Source organism: Akebia trifoliata, chromosome 14 (genome assembly GCF_017979445.1).
Source record: "Akebia trifoliata isolate Shusen 1 chromosome 14, ASM1797944v1, whole genome shotgun sequence".
NCBI classification, from domain to species: domain Eukaryota; kingdom Viridiplantae; phylum Streptophyta; class Magnoliopsida; order Ranunculales; family Lardizabalaceae; genus Akebia; species Akebia trifoliata.
This window is the reverse complement of record NC_141388.1, coordinates 12,616,305-12,637,696: the sequence shown is the minus strand read 5'-3', so window position 1 is coordinate 12,637,696 and position 21,392 is coordinate 12,616,305. Positions and strand designations below refer to the sequence as shown.

Below are 21,392 nucleotides of genomic sequence, written 5' to 3'. Positions count from 1 at the left end.
CCATCATTTTGAAAAATATTTGGCACAATGTTTGCTCTCTTTAGGGCCTCCGAACGCTTCCCTATGATAAATTATTATTGAGTATTATAATTAAAAACAATAATATTGTAATGATAAAAAACTAAAATATTACTGTACTTATACAATTAATTTGAACCATTCAAAACAGAAAAAACTTTCATCATTAAAACATATATAGACTACTTAATTGATAATGATTATATTGATTAAGAATTGTTTTGTCGTAACTAATTAGAGGTGGTGAGTAGCATAGTAACAAGAGTAATATAATCAAGTTATATAAATAAAACAAACAAGCAATGGATGTAGGGTAATTGAAAATATAACAACTACGGATCATGGTGTAGTCATATAAAGAACCTATAAGAAAAGTGTTTTTTATTTTATTGAAAATTATTAAAGTCTAAATAAAAAAAAATGTGTTTTTATAATTTACAAAGAAATTAATGTGGCATTAGTAAAACTTGGTGTGTCAATAATAGCTCTTTTAATTAAATCAATCAAAGTGTACAATAGTAATATTCAAATTTGAATGTATTGCATAATGCTTTGGAGGTGATCTGCTATTTTCAATTAGGCGACTTTCAGTTCCCGCTCCCGTCCTCGCTCCCGCTCCCGCTTCCGCTCCCGCATCCGCTCCGCGCTCTGGTCACTAGAATACGATTATCATTATCACCCAAGCGAAGAAAAATCGTTAAAAAGTTTCGGAAGTCAGACGAAATGGAGATGGATTGCGAAATTACTTCAAATGGTACGCAAACAAGGGATCTGGATTCTAGGGTTTCTTCATTATTCATTAATGATTTACAAAGTTCTTGATTTCTTTTGTTAATTTTGTAGAAAAAGAAGAATTATATAACAAAAATACCAAGAAGAGAATTGTAGTAATATTAGTGGGTGCACCTGGTAGTGGAAAATCGACCTTCTGTGACGAAGTCATGAGGACCGCTCCTCGGCCGTGGTCACGAGTCTGCCAGGTCTTTATCTCTTTCTATCCAAATAATTGTTGAATCCAACATGTTTGATAAAATGCTTCTGTTAAATTTCATATTCACGTATCACATTTATGATTTATTTTGTTTACATGTGAAAAATGAGTTAAGTGCGATAAAGGATACACAGAACGACCAAATTGATCACCAAAACTAGGTTTCCGATACCCGTTTTGTTATTTTGTATGACTATAATACAATTCAAATGCAAATTCAGGTTTCGATTTCACCTCATTGTTTGGGTATTTCAGGCAAATTGTGGTTTGGAGTGAAATTACCTATTAGAACGATTTTAATAATAATTTTTCATTTTGATCAATTCGGTTGTGTTATGCTAATCAAATAGTCACTTTTAGAGTAAAAGATTTTATTCCGTTACCAATGTCTTCGATATCATACTAACTTGAAGTGCCAACTTAGTTAGCGAAGTTGGTGAGACCTGTGGGATGTTGTTCCCATGGTTTAAAACATCGGAATGTATCAGTCAACATGTACTGGATCGGCTGAGACCAATATGAAACATTCAATGATTTGGGAATGTAACAGGCATATATCGCATAGTATCAGTTTATATCAAATATATTAGTTGACACTGTATCGGTTAATTAATTAACCGAAACATGGAGTTGATTAATTAATTAATCGAAATATTGAATCGATATGATATTTAAAACCTTGTTTGTTCTCACGTCCTAGGTTCAAATCCCCTTGAACCCATCTTCAAATTGCTAACCACACTAACTCGTTACCTATCCAAAAAAAAATCTACCAACTCTATTGATTTAGAGGCACCAGTTATTTTGTTATACGTCAGGATAACTACAATATATATAGGGTCAGGATCTGTAGACACATAAACCTACTCATCAAGCTACAACATGTTTTGTCTTATCTATATATATATATATATATATATATATATATATATATATATATATATATATATATATATGTTGTTTCAGTTTATTTGATGTTCTTTGTTGGGTTGTTTTTTAGGACACCATTGGAAATGGCAAAGCTGGAACAAAAACCCAGTGTTTAAAGAGTGCATCTGAAGCATTGAAGAATGGTAAAAGTGTATTTATTGATAGATGTAATTTAGAGAGAGAACAACGTGCCGAGTTTGTTAAGCTTGGGGGGCCTCAAGTGGATGTTCATGCTGTGGTGCTTGATCTTCCTGCCCGGCTGTGTATTTCTCGGTCAGTAAAGCGTACTGGGCACGAAGGAAACTTGCAAGGTGGAAAAGCTGCGGCTGTTGTGAATCGAATGCTACAAAAGAAAGAACTTCCGAAGCTGAGTGAAGGGTTCTCTCGAATCACATTTTGCCAAAATGAAAGTGATGTTGAAAGTGCTGTTAAAACATACAGTGCACTTGGCCCGCTAGATATCCTTCCATCAGGATTGTTTGGTAAAAAAAACTCAGACACTAAAATTCAACTTGGAATAATGAAATTCCTGAAGAAAGTAGAGGCCCCTGATACGGCGGGGCCCACTGTGGATGGATTTCAGGGTTCTGTCTCTAAACAAGAAACTAAGGATCCCTCTTGTAAGGACGAGCATGAAAGTATTGCTTTGTCAGTGGAGACTTCTGATATAGAAGTAAAAAAAGATGGAGACTTAGTAGAGGACTTGTCTATTGGCGCTGCTTCTTTGACTGACATTCCAACTCTAGCATTTCCGTCTATTTCAACTTCGGATTTTCAATTTAATCTTGGGAAGGCGTCTGATATTCTTGTTGAAAAAATTGAGGAATTCTTGAATAAAGTTGAGAATATGAGACTTGTTTTGGTAGACTTGAGAGATGGATCAAAGATTTTGTCTTTGGTTAAGGCAAAAGCAGCCCAGAAAAATATTGACTCCAACAGGTTCTTCACATTTGTTGGTGATATAACTCGGCTTTATACACAAGGAGGGTTGCGTTGCAATGTAATTGCTAATGCTGCTAACTGGTAAGCTTTTACAAAGCTAATTTTTATATGCTCTCTTAGTTCTCACTGAAGTTGAACTGTTGGCACTTGGATTAGTCAAAGGAAGATATGCAGGGATTTGTATATCTTGAATACTTATTCATGGTCGATAGGGGTTATTTGTGTATCAGCGTTTGAAATTAGTTATGTGGCTACTTAGACTTGGTTCACCTCAATGATGTTTGGATACAAGGACCTATCATGCATGCTTTCTTTTGCTAAGAAAAAAAGAAACATTGAGATTTGTACCAACTATCCATGTGTTGAACTTATGAGTCATGCTATGACAATAAAGGTTAAAGCAATAAAAACAGATATATTATAAGAGAACCAATTTATTTTTATGCCAGGTTGATTTACCATTGACATAATCTTTCTACTCAGCTAAATAATAGAGAAATATAGAGAAAAAGGAAGAATATCCATATTGTCTATATTGACTCGGAGAAGATAGACAATGAAGTACATAAAGAGCTAATTTGATGTATATTGGAAAAAAAAAAGTTCCCAATATGTCTGAGAGGGTTGTGAGTAGTGTGAGAGCAAATAGAAAGAAACGAATGAGTTCCAAGTTATAACTAGTGTGCATCAGGGATTGGCTTTGAGTCCATATTTTTATTGCTTTACCTTGGATGAAGCAATTGTTTATATCTAGGAACATGTAACTTAGTCTATTTTATTTGCGGCTGATGTAGTATTAGTTGGTGAGACTAAAGAGGGAGTCAACACAAAACTAGAACTATAAAGAGAGGTGTTAGAGTCCAAGGGCTTTAGAATAAGTGGAACCAATACTGAGTATGTAGAGTATGAATTTAGTATTGATACCCAGTAAAAATTGGTGGTCTAAAAATACCCTAAAGCAACCAATTTCATTAGTTTGGATCTATTATACATACTGATTGAGAGATTGAGGAAGATGTTTCCCACAAAATTAGAGTTTGATGGTTAAAGTGGAGTTATACTTCTAGAGTTCTATGTGACAGCACTTACTCGACCAAATTAGAAGGAAAATATTATAAGACGGAAGAAAAACCAAATATGCTTTATAGAGCTGAATATTGGGCAGTCAGGAATTGTTATTTTAATAAATTGAGCTACTAAGAAGATAAAATTAAAAATGAATGCAATTGAGAAAATCTAATAGTTCCAATAGGTGATAAACTAGGGGGAAGTCATTGAGATGGTTTGGATACATTCAACGAGTAGCTGATTTAAATGCCTAGTTAGAAGAAATATCAAGTTGAAGGTCCTAAAAGAGTGAGTGGAAGACCCAAGAGAACGTAGATGAAGATAGTGAAAGAAGATATGAGCACACTTTCAATAACAAAAGATGTGGTTTTGGACAGTGAAATGGAAGAACAAGATCCCTTTAGTTGACCCCAGATATTTTGGATAAGGATTTGATGATGATGAGATAAAGATGCCCTTGAATGGTAATAGGTCTGAACAACATGTAAGTTCCATAATTACATCTAGAAAAAAGTGAAGTGCTACAAACTACTTTTATTTTCTTTATGTATATTAAAATCCCATACAACTTTGAGTAATTAAAGGAAATCTTGTATTACTTCTCTAAAAGATGGCAATGTAAATCAGTTTATGTGAAATTGAATTCACAAAAGGGGATAAAATTTTCTGGAAAATGATGTGATAGCTTCTGGCTTACACACTCTCATTGACCAACTGTTCTGATGGGCTGGTCTTGTGTTGCACATCACTTAAATGGATGATCCTAACTATCTGAGAAAGACTCCTTTTAGGACCATTTTACATGAATTTTCATTATTATTCTTAGTGTGATTTTCTGACAGAACACTGCACCCATGGTGCAATGGAGACCTGAATTGTGCTAGTATAATGACTGCATAGATGAGAAATCATTTCTTAAAATCCCATGTATGCAAATACTATCAATTTCTTTTGCACTTGTCTCGTGAAGTTATTTGCTATGTAATTGTTTTTCATATCAACATGTTTATTTCCATATTTTTTGTATTAAATAAAATGTTTTCTACCACTTACCACTAATTACTTGTTTATTGGTGGTTCAGTTTATTATCTTTAAAAACATTAATTATTTAGGTATTGTATTCCATGCTGTGTATGTGCACACATGCATACAGGACATGTATTAGTGACTGTTATCTCAGGTTCATCGAGATCCCAACCATTTGTGGCTTGTTTCCTTAACTATTATATTTATGGCCATATTTCTTAGAACGTTGGGTGATCAAGAAGATAGGGATGTTGAGATGGATGAGTGGGAAGACTACGAAAGATAAAATTGGAAATGAACGCATTGTAGGAGTAGCTCCAATAGATGATTAATTAGAGAAAGTTGATTGATATGATTTAGGCATGTTCAGCGAAGGCTGAATACCTCCTCAGTTGGAAGGAATATGTAATTTGAATGTGCTTAAAGGGAGGGAGGAAGATCGCAAAGAACGTGGATTGATTAGGTGACAATGCATGTGAATATATTTTCAATAATAGAAGACATGCCTATGGAAGTAACTGAATGGAGGAACATGATTCATTTAGCAATCAAGGTATTAAGCTTTGATTTGGTGTCTATTCAAGTTATCCTGGAAATGGAAATATTTCATTTAAATATTTTGACAAATGGGAAATCAATATAATTTTCAAGGAAATGATGGAAATAATATGAAATGTTGAGGAAGTTTTCATTGAATGTGTAGAAAATACATTCATAACTCATCAAACTACTGTAAACAACTATATGAATTGTAGAAAATACATTCACAAGTCATCAAACTAAAATAAACAACCATATGAATTGCGGAAATGAAGATCAGTAGTGTTTCGTTGCATGTTGGTATAAGTATCTTATAGTCTGAGCCTAAAACAATTGTATGCTTCATGAAAATAAGAATAATAGTTAACTACAAATACTTTAATATGTAAATCATTTTCTTAAATGAACAAACAATTATGCATTACATATCATCTTTTAAATATGTTTCAGTTACTAATATATCTGACTAATTAGAACATGGATGATTGTATGTGCATATACTTAAATGAATATTTATGTCGAAAGTTACCATTTATTGAAATATTTCCATCAAAATCTTGTATTTTTATTTCTAAAATTTGATTTTTTCAGACGAAATTCACTACTAAGTAAAATATCTAGCAAAATGAATGGTGATCCATCTAAATATATATGTTAAAAAAAAACTAAATAAACTGTGGGATAAATCTCGTGTTGGATCTTATGGAAATGGGACTATTTCCGTCTATTTTGTGGAAATATGTCAAAATTTAATATTATGGCTCCGATGATATTTTCTTAGAATGTACATCTTCATAGCTTTTTTTACTACATCAATCCATGTCCTTTTCAGTTTTCTTGTATTTTTAGAGCCTTCAACCTGCATCAAAGCACTTTTCGTTGCTTCTGTTGATGGTTTTTGTTTACCTGCCCAAACCATGTCAACCAATCTTTATTTCATCCTCTATCGGGGTTACTCAACTGTTGCAGCATGTCATTTGTAGATACCTTAACCAACCCTCTCTCACCTATCATTGCACCTAAGTGTCAATGGAATTTGTATCTCCAGAGGACGTCCTATCATGAGCTTGATACAATGAAAAATCAAGATTCATGTTCAAGGATTTGATAAATGTTCCCACCGCCTACCTAATGCTACCGTCCTCTATCTAGGCCAGGCCAAGAAAATTTTAAAGAAACAAAATATTAATAATTAACAATGTGCTATGATAGCTTCCATGCTTTGATGATAATAGTGGTGTGAACTAATTTGTACCTCATATTTTTTCATATATTTTACTCGGGACTTCTCCCCAAGTTCACATCATATTCAAGTATTCCCAAGAAATATTGCCTGGACACTCATCCAATAATACTATATAGAAAGTCATCATCATTGTGACGCCCCGCCAAACGCTAACACAAATCCCAAGGCCAAATCCCAAGGTACTAGGTGGCACTTCGAAATTTCGGCATGGTCTCCTCTGTTTATGTTAGCGTTTCACGGAACTCAAACCTGATAAACCAATTTATAACAAAACCTGTATATAAAAATGTAGATACAGGAAAATAACAGCGGCAGACTAATTACATCTAACATGTAAGTAGATCAGAGTGTAGAAGATTTAACCATATACAGGCTTACAAAATACTCTCACTCTAACATGGGCCTAAACTTTCAATCCAAAAACTACATACATCCTGGATGAAACTGACAACACTAACGGATATAGCCCTAGTGCTCACCAGGCAATAAACTCTGATCGTCGATCTGATCGACCAGATACTCCTCAATTACTGACTCTACGCCTGCCTTGGTAGCTGCAAATGCTGAAACTAAAAAAAAAAATAGGAAGGAAAGGGTGAGTAACAATGGTTACCCAGTAAGTCCACAACCAATTCCTACTAATAACCCTTCCTAAGCATGATCGAATAAAGCATACTGAACATTTTAATACATGCAAGATTTTACAAGATAAAATACGATCAACTTGTACATATAGCCAGGGATGAGCAACTAAACAGTTTTAAAAATTACACATAGCATCAATCATCCATATTCATCATACATTTTTCATTTTATGCAAATAATATTGTCAACATTGAAATAATAGACATGCTTCTCATTTATAATTCGAAATATAACATGTACATAATACAAATGGTGGAGTGTTGGAATTAAAGAGTTGGGATTCACGACTGAATCGCTCCCAGTCAGGACATGATATTCCTCAATAACATCGTAGTTCCTGATTTTGTGGCTGGTCGTGTTTACCACGTTTGCGGGACCATTTATCCGGCTCAGGCTGGCCGTTTGACGTGACCGTAAGCAATGGGTCTCTTTTCGATGTGTCAAAACGTTCGACTACTACTAGATTGTTAGTAATCACTGACTAATCATCTTCATCTATGCCTATCAGGCGTGCATGTGATTCCCAAATGACACTCCACTCGTATACGACCACCTTTACAATACACGTTCACTGGTAAAGATAAGAGGAATGAACCTGGATTCCAGTTGTGACTCCACTCTTATACGCGTCCCATACCACGTATGAGTTTGGTGGTCCCTACCGTACATCCCAGGATAGTGCACCCCTCCGGATGATGTGACACACTATCCCTTCAGGCATTCACAAACCCTTTAACAGCTCACAAAATAGTTACGTATATATATGATTTTTCATTTAAAACAAAAGAGAAATTAACAGAACAGGGTTGAGAACGGATATCCAGTTCCTACCATGCAACTGTGGCCACCCGGCCTAAAATAAACAACAGTACTCAGCGCACGCGTTAACATAATCGGAAATAAACATGCAACCCTTTCATTAATAACCTGGATATCCTTTCACCAACCTATATACAACATACAATGTAAAATGTAGACGTCACCTCTCGGGTGTGATTCTGACATTTTACCGTTCATTCCCTTTTCCCACTCTCTCGACATTCTCACTTTTCATCCTTTCAAATCAACCATCCATTTCTAATCTTTTAAAGTCATTTTTTTGGTCTCTCTATTGAAAACCATCAAAGTTTATTCAAAAGTAAGGTTCCGACGATGCACGAGACCAAAGCTGTTAAAAACAAGGAAAGCTGGTGAAAATTTGGCTAAGTGTCGGAAATTTGATTTTTCAAAGTTCTCGAAATGGAAAACGGATTTTTTTGAAATGAAAGTCTCTCTCACGAGATTTGACATCATATAGTTTTTGTAATCTAATTCAAAGGAACGCGAAAGTTACTTCATTTTGAAAACTTGCCGAAAACATCGAAAATTACGTTTTGTTCTTGAAACCAAAATTCGGATTTTGATCCTTTGAGATTTGGATCTTAAAACCATTCCCATTGTTCCGAAATGGGGGGTAAAACCTTAATTTCATTAAAGAACTTAAAGTAAATGGAAAGTAAAAATTAAAGAGGACATTTACTTTAATGTTTTTAATGAAATAAAGGGTGACAAATAGTGTATAAGGTGTGAGGAGGTCAAGCCAAGAGTCAGAACACTGTTCTGAAGAAAAACTGTGTCTGTCGGTGGCAGAATCAATATGCTGTCGGTGGAACCGACAGAATACACATCGGCAGGTGTCGGTGGGACCGACGGTCCTGCCGACAGAACAAAGTTTTCGGTGGCTTCTTGATTTCGTCAGTGGCAGAAGCAACATTCTGTCGGTGGGACCGACAGAATGCCTTCGGTAGGTGCCGGTGGCACCGACCTTTCCCACCTACAGCCTGAACCTTGCTCGAACCTTCGAGTTTTCGATCCATGTTTCGGATTCTTCTTCCATTCTTCGAATCATTCAACCCACCCACGATTTTGTTATCAAAATTCGATAAAACATAAACAAAACACCTACTTCTATCATGAATTTGAAATCAAACAACAACCGTCTATGATTCAAAAGCAAACAATAAGTTTTGTTAAAATAACCTAAATGCACATTTTGAGAAATCTAAAGTTACCAATAGGAATTGAAAGTCCCCTACTTGGTTGTGGACGCCAAGGATACAAGCTAGCACTACAAATCAGGGTTGGATGGCTCGAGAGTCGAGGTTGGGCTGACTTGGATGCGAAACGAGCGAGGGTTTGCAAGGTATCCGACAATGACGTTCTCCTTCGCTTCTACAATGAAGTATAGACCTAGCTCCTAACTCGATGAAGCCCTCGGATGGAATGTGTTGAGGTTTACTCGAGCTACCCGGCTGGTTTTGATGGAGGATGGGGAAAACGAAAAAGAATGAACAACCAAAGGTGGTGAAGTTGTAGCCCTCGTCGTGGCCGACAACTTTGTCTTCTTCGTCGAGGTTCAACTCGGTTTCTTTTGCGCACAAACTTGATGGCAATGGGTCGAAACCCTAGGGTGGAGAAGTGGCTGTCGTTTGGGGTTTCTTAGAAAAAAAGAGAAAAATAAAATAAAAGAAATCAGATTTTTCTTTTTATAATAAAGCTGAGGGGCATACTTGTAATTTCCCCCTTATTTCTAGTTTCGACCGTAACTTAACTATTCGGATTCGGAAAGCGACAAACGAATATACCATTTCGAATAATTTTTCGCTATGGATCTAATGGTGTCATCAAATCTTTTTTATTCTCACTCTAACGAAATTCCACTATTTTGGGTCCCACTTAACAAAAATTCGAGGATTCTATAACTTCTCCATCCGAATTCGAATTCGAACTTGCTTACAGGCTAATGTATATATTTCGATCCTTTTGAATCTAACGGCGAAATTGATTTTCCTCGAAATTAATCATAGTAATATTCGAGTATTTTACTCTAAGTCTTTCACTCGATATTTTCCTCCAAATCTCACCATTTAATTTCTTCGAGATATGAGTTGAAAATCCGGAGTGTTACAATCATTGATGCCCTATTCCAAAAATTTGTGGTTGGTTAAATGTGAGGAAAATCAGGTAGTTTTATTATGACACTACTAGCTCTGGCTATGAAATGAAAAATAAAGAAGAAGCCATGTATTACGAGATTTCATCATCATGTGAAGATATTCTTGAGGGTTTTCTTTCTTCCTCTCATTGATATATATGGTGGTGTAGACCTTCTCGACCTCCTTTCTTCATTTTTTATTAATATAATTTGTATCCATTGAAAAAGAAAAGATATTCTACTGAAAACTTTGCTACACAGGCGACTAAAACCTGGTGGTGGCGGAGTGAACGCAGCTATATTCAGTGCTGCAGGTTCATCTCTAGAAATTGCAACCAACGAACGGGCTGGATGTCTTAGCCCTGGGAGAGCTCTAGTTGTTCCACTTCCTTCAACTTCTCCCTTATATAAAAAAGAAGGTGTAACTCATGTCATACATGTTCTTGGACCGAACATGAATCCACATAGGCCAAACTTTCTCAACAATGATTACAATAAAGGCTGCAAGGTTCTCCATGAGACTTACACGTCACTCTTTGAAGGTTTTGCGTCTATAGTGAGGACCCAAGCAACAGTAGACAAGGAAAATGGTCGAATCTCTTTGTCAGGGTCTTTGGAGCTGAATAAAAATCTCAAAGAGAGAAGTCCTAACAATGATCAGAAGACGAAACGAGAGGGTACTTATGAACCCGAGAGAAACAAGAAATGTAAGGGACTTGAGGATGAACTTGGAAAGCAACCAGACATATCGGGGTCTAATGAAAATGCGAGCCTAAAGGGTTCAACTGATACTAAAGAGAGGAAGACACAACTGAAGAAAGGTAAGATTGATGGGGACGAGCCCAAGAATTGGGGCCATTGGGCTCAATCTCTTCACCGCATAGCCAGGTTTCCTGAAAAGCACAAGAACGATGCGATCGAGATATTAGATGATGTTGTTGTGTTGAATGACCTTTACCCTAAGGTAACTGAACTGTTTTGCTTCATTCAACGTTTGAACTTAAAAGGTTTAAAGCTCTTCTTCTATGCAGGCACAAAGGCACCTTTTGATATTAGCAAGGAAGGATGGTCTTGATTGTCTGGGGGATGTATGTGAAGAACACCTTCAATTATTAAGGACAATGCATGCGGTGGGTGAGAAGTGGGCTAAGAAGTTCATATCTGATGATGCTTCTTTGATCTTCCGTCTTGGATATCATTCGGTATGTACTAGTTATTTAAAATATGCATTTTTACATAGTTATTTAAATCAATATTTGCAGATGTTGAGGCTTGATGCAAGGTACTCGTTTGGCCAGCACCTCAAGGTGTAGGCCTTGAGGCATAAGTCGTAGGCCTCATATGCATAGAATTTTTAAACAAATAATGTTAGATATATAGAATACATTTTGAAAAATGGAAAAAATTAGCTAGTACATATTTTCAATTTTCAAATCCACATAACTGAATTCCAAGTTTAATCTTCTACATTGTTATTATTTTATATTTTAGCAAGAAAGAAATCTTTTATATTTTTATAATTTAAAGTTTATGCAAATTTTGCAAAAATTTTGGGACAGACGCCTTTGGATAATTTGGGGGTGGACCCAAGAATGCCAGGAATAGCTGGTCCAGCATGTAATGTTAAGTATCTTTATAGTCTTCTGGGGACGAGTGCCGTCTTCCAGCTCTTGTTCACCTCCGAGGGTTGTTAGGGGATATATACGAACAAATGCACACCTATGAGCAAGCCCCTGCATAACTTCTTGAAGTATTTCCCTGACTTAATAAGTCTGTTGAGCTTTGAGCAATTTAAATAATTTTTTCTGCATAATACTAAATACTTCAAAAAATAATTTATGAATCAAATCAAAATATATAATTATTTTAGTTTCATATTTATTTCTAAATACTTCAATTATATTGCATGCTTGCGACACCAAAAGGTGTACACACCTTACACTGGGTGCACACCTTTTGGGTTCCTTTTGGTCTGAGGTGCCCCAATTATTTTTACGTTTCTTCCTTGCACCTCAGTCCATTTTTAATGGGCCTCACCGCACCTTTAGACAGTCTCACACGTCTTTAAAAACACTGATTTAAGTTGCTTTCTCCTTTCAATATTCAAGGCTTCATTACACTTTTTAAAAACACTAATGATTTTCTGACCTGAAAAATTTTACTTGGTCTGTACCCAGCTGACATGGTAAGGGCACAGAACCATTGATCTTTTCCTTGTGTATCCTGAAGAAAAAGATCTATGGTTATGTGCCCTTGTCACGTCAGCCGAGTACAGACCGAGTGAAAATTTTCGAGTCAGAAAATCATGACTCTTTTAAAAATTCTATAACTCTGCCATTGTCGAGCTTTTTGGTCTTGAATTGGCCAGCCCCAAGCTCGGCAATGGAGGATCACATTAGGTTGGTAGACTGGATTATTGCCACATATTTCACACGAATCCTGATTCGCTGTTTCAACTTCACGATGATTTGTCTTTATTAGTTCTGTTACATTAGTTAATATGCCAATACATACGCATTGACACTCTTGCAGGCTGCATCATTGCGACAACTACACCTTCATGTTATCAGCCAGGATTTTAACTCTACATATCTAAGAAACAAGAAGCACTGGAATTCATTTAACACTGCTTTCTTTCGTGATTCCGTGGATGTAATTGATGAAATTGGTAAATATGGTAGAGCAAAGTTGAATGATGATGAGTGCCAATTATCAATGGAGCTGCGGTGCCACCGATGTAGGAGTGCACACCCTAACATCCCTCGTCTCAAATCCCATATTAGCAAATGTCAATTTCCTTTCCCTGACATTCTTCTCCAAAATGGTTGTCTCATACTTGCTTCCAGTGAGGCTGAAAGTGAAGCATAAGTGGAGTTTGCCCTTGAATTTTGTTGTAGATAGTACAAGGACTTATCAAACTAATGCAATGCTTTGCTTTGTAAACAAAACAAAACAAAACAAAAAATGAATCATTTTTGCTTACTTTGATTCTGCCTTTATTGTTCTTGTGAATTTTGGGTTTGGATGAGGGAAACAGTAATACTGGATGAACAATTAGACATGGACACTTTTTTCTTCCTGTCTTTTTATGACAGACATCAAGCACAATACTATTTACTATTTACTTCTCCCTTGAAGTTGAGGGAACCCTCTCAAAGCCTTATTTTCTCAATTTGTTTGCAAATTCTCTTATGATAATAATATTTGTTTTTAAAGAATAAATATGCCCCTTATTTGTTGAAGACAAAAAAAAAAAAATTGAAGATTAGAGTGCTCGGTGTTGGACATAAAACATCAAACACCGTAACAAGTAAACAAAATGTTATTTCTTGAATAATGCTGAAGTGACCTCAAGATAATACCTCGTATTGTACATCCTAATGTGAAAAAATAACTATGGTTCATACACACTTTCACATCAGGATGTGCGATATGAGGTACAATCTTCAAGTCAATGCAGACCGGCACTTATTTCATTTAAAGACTACCAAAAACCACTTTTTTTGAAGGACAAATATTGTTTTAAAACTCGTTTTGACGTCCATGAATGAGACTAAATTGTCTTAAACGAGTTTTCCGATACGCCTTGAGTCATCTCATTCAACAATGAGAAAAATGAACTGTGATTTTCAATCTTGTCTGATACATTCGACTTATCTGTATCGTTTGGTGGCTTTAAATCTCATCTGACATGTTTGACTTATCTGTCTCGTTGGTGGACAATAAGATGTATGGGACAAGTCCACTCGTGGTTTTAAATCTTCTCCAATTTTTTTTAAATTTTATTATAAGCATGATACATGAATGAAAAGTGATTTGATCTAGTAATTAAATAAGATTCAACAATTTTAATTTACTACTCTTTCCATCTAATGACTCTGAGAAAAAAATAAAGAAAGCAAAATCAATTTCAGTACATTTTTCCATGTAGTGTGATAAGGGGAAAAATACAATGGCATTTGAGGCAATTGTCCTTCCATGCTCACAGGTGAGGATCATTTTATCAAATTGTATTTTAGACGTCAATTGAAGGTTTTTTTTTTTTTATCTTACAATTTATAGGTTTAGGGAAGAATAGATTTCATTGCTCGACCCAAAACTACTTCAAATTCAAGAAAAACCAAATATATACAAAACCCAGTTCTTGTAAAAGAAATCAAGAGGAAGTAACAACATACAACATTCATCAAAAAAGAAGGAAAAGACGAGCCTTGGATAGTTACTGAGGGTTCGGTGGGCGGCTGTTGGCAGCAGAGACCCTGGACCCCCATTCAAGCAACTCTTTACTTGTATCATCCTTGTGAACAATCACCTCTATAAAGCACAAGCAATCCTTCTTAGCCCCTGTCGCTGCTTCAATTGCCTCCACCAGATCCTCTTCACATCCAACCTGACACCACTAGAATCAGTAAGTATTTCTCTGCTCTAGCATTAAAAATATCAAAAACAATAGATGCCTCGAGCTTTAAAACCCACCTTGGTAGTCCAGCAGTTGCCTTCACCATTGTGGATTGCATCCACTACGCCAGTGTAGTTCCAGTTCTTAATCAAATTGTAGGGACCATCGTGGATCTCAACTTCTATGGTGTAACCACCATTGTTAATCAGGAAAATTATGCTATTCTGCCCATTTCGCAACATCGTCGATACGTCTTGTGCTGTGACCTGCCCCACCCCATATATATAAATATTTATTACAAGTTCTAGACCAAGTCAGACCCCTATATAGTTCTCATTTCTTAAACTATATATTAATAGAGTTACTGGCAAATATATGTATATATAGAAGCCATGTTTGTTACCTGGAAGCTTCCATCGCCAATGAAAGCAAGCACTCGTTTATTTCGTGCAGCCTGAGCATACCCAAGTGTTGCTCCTACCGACCATCCAATGGATCCATATTGCATTTGGAACTCATACCTGCAGCACCCATTTCACTTTCATGAAAACTTCAAACATACTATACATATGCAAATACTAAGAGAATCAATCAATCAATCAATCTTTATTAATCAAGAATTTTAAACGATGGTAATTCAAAATAATTAATCAAAATAGGGGTTAAAAAAATACCTCACACCATTAGAAAATAGATTGAATATCTACTCAAACTTTAATGCAACAAGAACCTCAGGTGAACCAAAATTCTACTCACTTCTCTCTCCTTCTATGGGATATTTAGGGCTATAATTGATAGAATGCATCACACACATTATGGGATGTCCATATTTTTTTTAAGATGAGAGAAGATGGCCTAAAGTCCTCCAATAGCAAATTTCCTAACCATCAACTGTACTTAGGTCCTCAGTCCAAACCCAATTAAGACCAAAAAATCTAGATGGCTGAAGTGTCATTTGGACCAACGTGGCAGTCCACGTGGTCCAAATGAGGACCTCAGTCCAAGCTCTATTATATAGATAGCCAAAACTTTGGAAGGCCAATGGGCCATGCCGACTGTGAGGTCTAATATTTGCTTTCTAAGAATCTAATTCTAGTATAGAAACCAATAAGCTGCAAATTGTGAGAGAAAGATTGATTTTCCTATTTGCTTACCCACACCCTTGCGGCAATTTCAATTTCTGGCAATTAAACCAGGAATCCCCAGTCTCCGCGATTACAGTGGTGTCACTAGAAAGCATCTCTTGTACATGCCTGAAGAGAACATTAACCCTCAAAGGCTCTCTTGGATCATTTTGGAGAGGAACACCACTAGGGACATAGATTCTCCGGTAGTTCTCATACGAGGTCGTATTGCGTTTAACCCTCTTTGCAAGTGCTCGAAGAAAGTCTTTCGTCAAAATGCACCCAAACGCAGGGCCATTACCGACCACCACACGCTCTGGATGCACAACTATTACCTTCTCCTTCTTCAAAAGTAGTGAGTACCCGGCAGAGCTGTAATCGTTAAAAATCGGTCCAGCGAACAGATAAGCGTCAGCCGATTCCACAATCTCGCAACAGAATGGAGTGCTCACAACACCCCAATATGTCCCTATGAAATGTGGGTGGTCTTCAGACACAAGCCCTTTCGCCGAGGGCATCACTGCCACCGCATAACCACATGCGTCAGCCAATTCAACAAAGGCATCACAAGCTTTCGCCACCCGAAGCTTTGGCCCTGCCACCAAGACCGGCTTCACCGCCTTATTCAAGAACTCCGCTGTGGCCTCCACAGCAGCTTCTAGACCCATTTGATTGCTCAATCTGCATCAAACAAATTCAATAGAACCCAAATTAAATCGGGCTTTTTCTCACCAACCCAAATTCCAAATATTAGTGATTCTAAAGGGAAATTGAATTTTACTTGAGAGATAACGAAAATGGAATGGGTTCTCGACAGAAAGAAGGATGCGGGATTGCAGGCAAATTGCAGCTAACGTTGATATAAACAGGCTTGCTTTCTTTCAAAGAAGTTGAAATGGCTGTGTCAATCAACTCATGTGCATCCTCCAAGTTATTAACAACCGCCTATGGAAAAAAAAAAAGACCATATTCACCAAATGAGAGAATTACCAAAGTGGTACACTAATATTGAAAATTAATAAATAAAAAAACACATTGAATTACCAAAACAGTAAACTAAAATTGAAAAATTACCAAAAAGCACATTGAATTACCAAAATGGTACACTAAAGTTAAAAAATTACTAAAAAAACACATTGTTCATTTTAATTCCAAAATCGGTAAACCGTTTTCGAAATTAAAATATTCTAGGAAAATGGTAAAAGTACAAAATTTGAAAAGTTGATATTACTAAAATACTCTTCGAAAAATTACTAGAAAAAAAACGCAGTTCATTTTAATTCTGAATTTGTAATTTACCGTTTTCTGAATTAAAATATTTGAGGAAAACAGTTAAAAGTACAAAATCTGAAAAGTTGATTTTACTAAAATCCCCTTTTCTAGTTTTTTTTGGGGAAAATGACTGATAAGGCTTGTTTATTGAAAGAATGTACCATAAAGTCCTCCCCCAAATAATATGGACTCTTAAGGCCAAATTAAAACATTATTTTATAAATACCTGAACTACCCTTCCAAACCTTTAGAAGTTTGGCAACCATGTGTTTGGCCCTTTCAAGTTTTGGTAAATATTTGAGATAACCCATATCTTTTAAAATTGACAACAAACCCCCTTGATCTTGGTCTTCTATTACAGATTAATGAAAAATGATCAAAATGAAAAAAAAAAAGTTCTATAACTAAGATCAAATGTCCATCAAATTTAATCAACTTGAACAAATTGAGAATGGACTCATATGAGTCAAATAAAGTTATATTAATTTTACGAATTAAAAAAATAATTTTCATATTTAAAATAATAAAAATATATTTTGTTGTCACCAAAATAATATATATAACTAAGATCAAGTTTTTGACCTTACTCTTGGCATTTTCTTGTTGACTCGATAAGTTGGTTCAACCTCGTTTGGGTTCGAGTCACTGTGAAATTCAATCAAGTCAACTCGACCAACCAAGTTCTATACATCGTTATCAACTCGATCTAAGTTTTCAAGGACTCATCATCAAACTCGATGAAACCAACATTCCTAGTCAATTAAAAAAATTTGACCGAGTTATTTGATTATATAAAATATTTTTTGTGGAGAACAAGAAATATATTTTTATTTATTTATATATTTAAATATTATTTTTCAAATATTTATAAAACTAATATAATTTTATCTGGCTTATTTGAGTTGAGACACAAGTTTTGAGGTTGATTCGATTCAATGGAAATTTGAGTCAAGTTTTAAAAATATGTTTTGAATATTTAAAATATTTGTATATATTTTAATAAATTGAATATATATTTGATGGGTACGAAATATTTTAGGGCTTAAATCAATCTACCTACAAACCAAAGATCATTTAGTATGATCATTATCATCATCATCTTAAGAGTAAAATGATAATATCTTTGGGAAGAAAAAACAATGGCCTTTTGGTCATGATTTAGATCATTTTTCTTTAGCATGTAAGAAAAGACTAAGGTCAAGGGACATGTCATCAATTTTACAACATAGGGGTATCTCAAATATTCATCAAAACTTGGAGGGACCACCTCTAATACAAATACGATGCTTCTTAAACATTTAAAATAGCTATTGTAAGGGTAGTTTAGGTATTTTAATCCAAAAAATATTTCAAGATATCCTTTTAGACTAATTTATTATAAGGGTAAATTCTAAGGGTGCAACTTGGTTTGGTTCAAACCGAGAACTGAATCAAACCGATAGCTTTGGGGTGGTTTGGTTTGGTTTGAAACAAGTTGCGGTTCAACTCCGGGTTACGAAAGTGGAGAACTGATCAATTTGGTTCGGTTATTGGATCAAGCTTATATAGAACCGACCCAAACTAAGAACCGAATCCCTATGCAATAAATATACATACATGTATATAATAATTATTATGAATTATTTTAAGAGCTAGGACATAGATTAGTGATCTTTTATTGATAAACTAATGACTTTTTATGGATAGATTTGTGATTCATTGTATAAAATTTTATGTTTATTTAAAAAAAAAAAATATTACTTACAATTTATAGAATATTGGCAATCCGTAGAACCAAGGCAAACCAAACTGACTTTAGTTCGGTTTGGGTTGGTTTGGTTCCAATGGAATTTGGTTTGGTTATGGTTCTTATTTGGTGGAACCAACCTATGTCGGTTCGGTTCCAATTTGACCTCCAACCGAACCAAACCAAACTAAGTTGCACCCCTAGTAAATTCCCAAATAATTACTGAAAATGTATTTCCAAAATATTGCTAATGCACCATGTAATGTTTAAATGTTATCAAATTGTCAACATTACGTGACGACTTTGTCAACATTTAGAAAATACCGAAAACTTTTGTAATTATTTGGAAATTTACCCTTATTATAAAGCATGTCCTTAAGAGTCTATATTTTTTATTAGGGGATTTTTTGGTACATATTTTCAAAAAACAAGTCTTTAACGTCATAAGCACTCCCACCCATATTTTATTTTTATGAAACATGAATGAAAGGGTATTCCGGTAATTTACAGTGTATATTAGAGAAGGTTATTCAAGTAATTTCTCAAAAAATAAATAAATTTAACCATTTTCGTTAAATATTTTAATCCCAGAAGGGATATATTACCGATTTGGGAATTAAAACGAATCACTGTTCCATTTTGGTAAATTTTCAATTTTTAGCCATGATTTTGGCAAATCACGATCAATAAATTCACCTAAAACCCATAACAAAATCTTCACCAATTTAATGAATTTAAACCCAAATAAATTCTAAAAGTGGGTATTTAATACCTGATAGCAAGTAACAGTCTGGAAGCATCGAAGCTCTTGACTGAAGTCTGGTAATCCAATCGTGTGGTGGAGAATCCTATTGGTTCCATAATCGTTAGAATTTGGCCCACCAACGATGCAAATCAAAGGGAGATTCTCACTATAAGCTCCAGCAATGGCGTTGATGACGCTGAGGCCACCAACAGTGAAGGTGACGACGCACGCGCCAACGCCACGTGACCGAGCGAAGCCATCCGCGGCGTATCCGGCGTTGAGCTCGTTACAGCAGCCGATGAGGTTAAGTCCTGGCTCGGCTAAGAAGTGATCAAGGAGAATCAGGTTGAAGTCACCAGGAACAGTGAAGACATCTGTGGCGCCAATCTCAACGAGCCGACGAGCGAGGTGGCGACCCAGTGTTGACTCGGGTGTGCCAAAAACGGTTGGTAAGACCGTGTTTTGAATGGCCGAGGCGGTGTACGTGTGGGGTGGGCAACCCAAGTCGTTGCTTGTGGAGATGGTTGTAACAGACGTTTCTATCTTGTTGTCCATCAAAGATCAAACAAAGATTATGGAAAGAAGATTGATGGGTTTTTTTTTTTTTTTTTTGAGTTTTAGAGAGGGTTGGTTTTAGAGAGCGAGTGAAGATAAGTAGAAAAAATGGGTAAATTTATAGGGTTTTGTTTGTTTGAAATTTGTGAGTTTGGAAGAAGAATCAAGAAACATTTGGAACTTGTGATCAGTGCGTCTTTTAGTATGGTAATTTTGACATTTGTGAGGGCACTAAAATTAAGTGCCAATAAAAGAGGATTTTTAGAATGTTAGCCAAGAATATATCAACATTGCTGTCTTGTACATGATATACGGTTGGTTCATCAATCACCAAATGTGATGGTGATGATGTTAATTCTTAACTATTGATTATTGATTTAGGTATCTTCTATTGACACACTAACTTTACTTATAACACACTGATCCTTTTAAGTTAAATGATCATCAATATGTAGATTGGTATGTAATAAGTAAAAGTTTGTTTGTCAATAGAAACTTTTTTTTGAATCCTCTAAGTCCTACCAATTGGTAAGGCTATCATTTTTACTAAGGGTCCTTAGGCAGTTGTATCAAAAAATATGATCCGATGCTTCAGGATTGTAGAGATGAAATTATATGAATTTTGAAAAAAAAATGTTATTTTTCATCTTTTAATTTTATATTTTAAGTTTGGAAGTTACGAGAAAGTTCAGTAGTCATCCATTTTCAAAATTTTGAACCTAGTTCAAAAAAAAATTTATTTTATTTTATTTTTAGAGTGAGGGGTTTCAATATTTTTAAAACGACCCTTATTAAGGCTCAAAATCTTACTTACGTTGATAAGGGAAGAGCTTCACTTCCTTTTACTATGTCAGAACATGTGTCTTTCTCAGAAACACATGAAATTTCTTGTATGTAATATGTCAAAATGTGAAATTATAATACAATCCTCCCTTATATGCAGAAAAGTGGGACAAAAACGTGACCCCTTTATTTAGAGATAAATATGATCTTATAAATTCATGTGTTCAAGTAGGATTCACTACTTGTATTTGTAATTTTGTATCTTTTTTTTTCTTTAAAAGTTTTTAGCCTTTTGTTTGAGTTTCTTTCTTCATTGCCTGTTAATGTCAATTAAGTAGGTGGCATGTGCAAACTCACATGTTTAACAAAAATTAGAATTTATAAATGATTTAAAGTTTTATAATTAT

At 35.3% G+C, this 21,392-nt stretch overlaps 2 protein-coding genes across 2 annotated transcripts; one reads left to right on the top strand and one right to left on the bottom strand.

The window, feature by feature from the left end:
- Window positions 1-618: 618 nt before the first annotated feature.
- APTX (APRATAXIN-like protein) lies at window positions 619-13,451 on the top strand. Its single transcript, XM_086422109.1, has 6 exons — window positions 619-772; window positions 862-998; window positions 2,010-2,962; window positions 10,643-11,345; window positions 11,413-11,583; window positions 12,914-13,451. Exons 1-6 carry the CDS (start codon window positions 742-744, stop codon window positions 13,247-13,249), a joined length of 2,331 nt encoding a protein of 776 aa, XP_086278235.1. The 5' UTR covers window positions 619-741; the 3' UTR covers window positions 13,250-13,451.
- Window positions 13,452-14,444: 993 nt separating this feature from the next.
- Window positions 14,445-20,296, bottom strand: LOC147386332 (pyruvate decarboxylase 1-like). The gene is made up of 6 exons (XM_086422110.1): window positions 19,675-20,296; window positions 16,686-16,849; window positions 15,935-16,585; window positions 15,184-15,301; window positions 14,858-15,046; window positions 14,445-14,771 (listed from the first exon to the last, which is right to left on the bottom strand). Exons 1-6 carry the CDS (start codon window positions 20,200-20,202, stop codon window positions 14,601-14,603), a joined length of 1,821 nt encoding a protein of 606 aa, XP_086278236.1. The 5' UTR covers window positions 20,203-20,296; the 3' UTR covers window positions 14,445-14,600.
- Window positions 20,297-21,392: the final 1,096 nt, after the last annotated feature.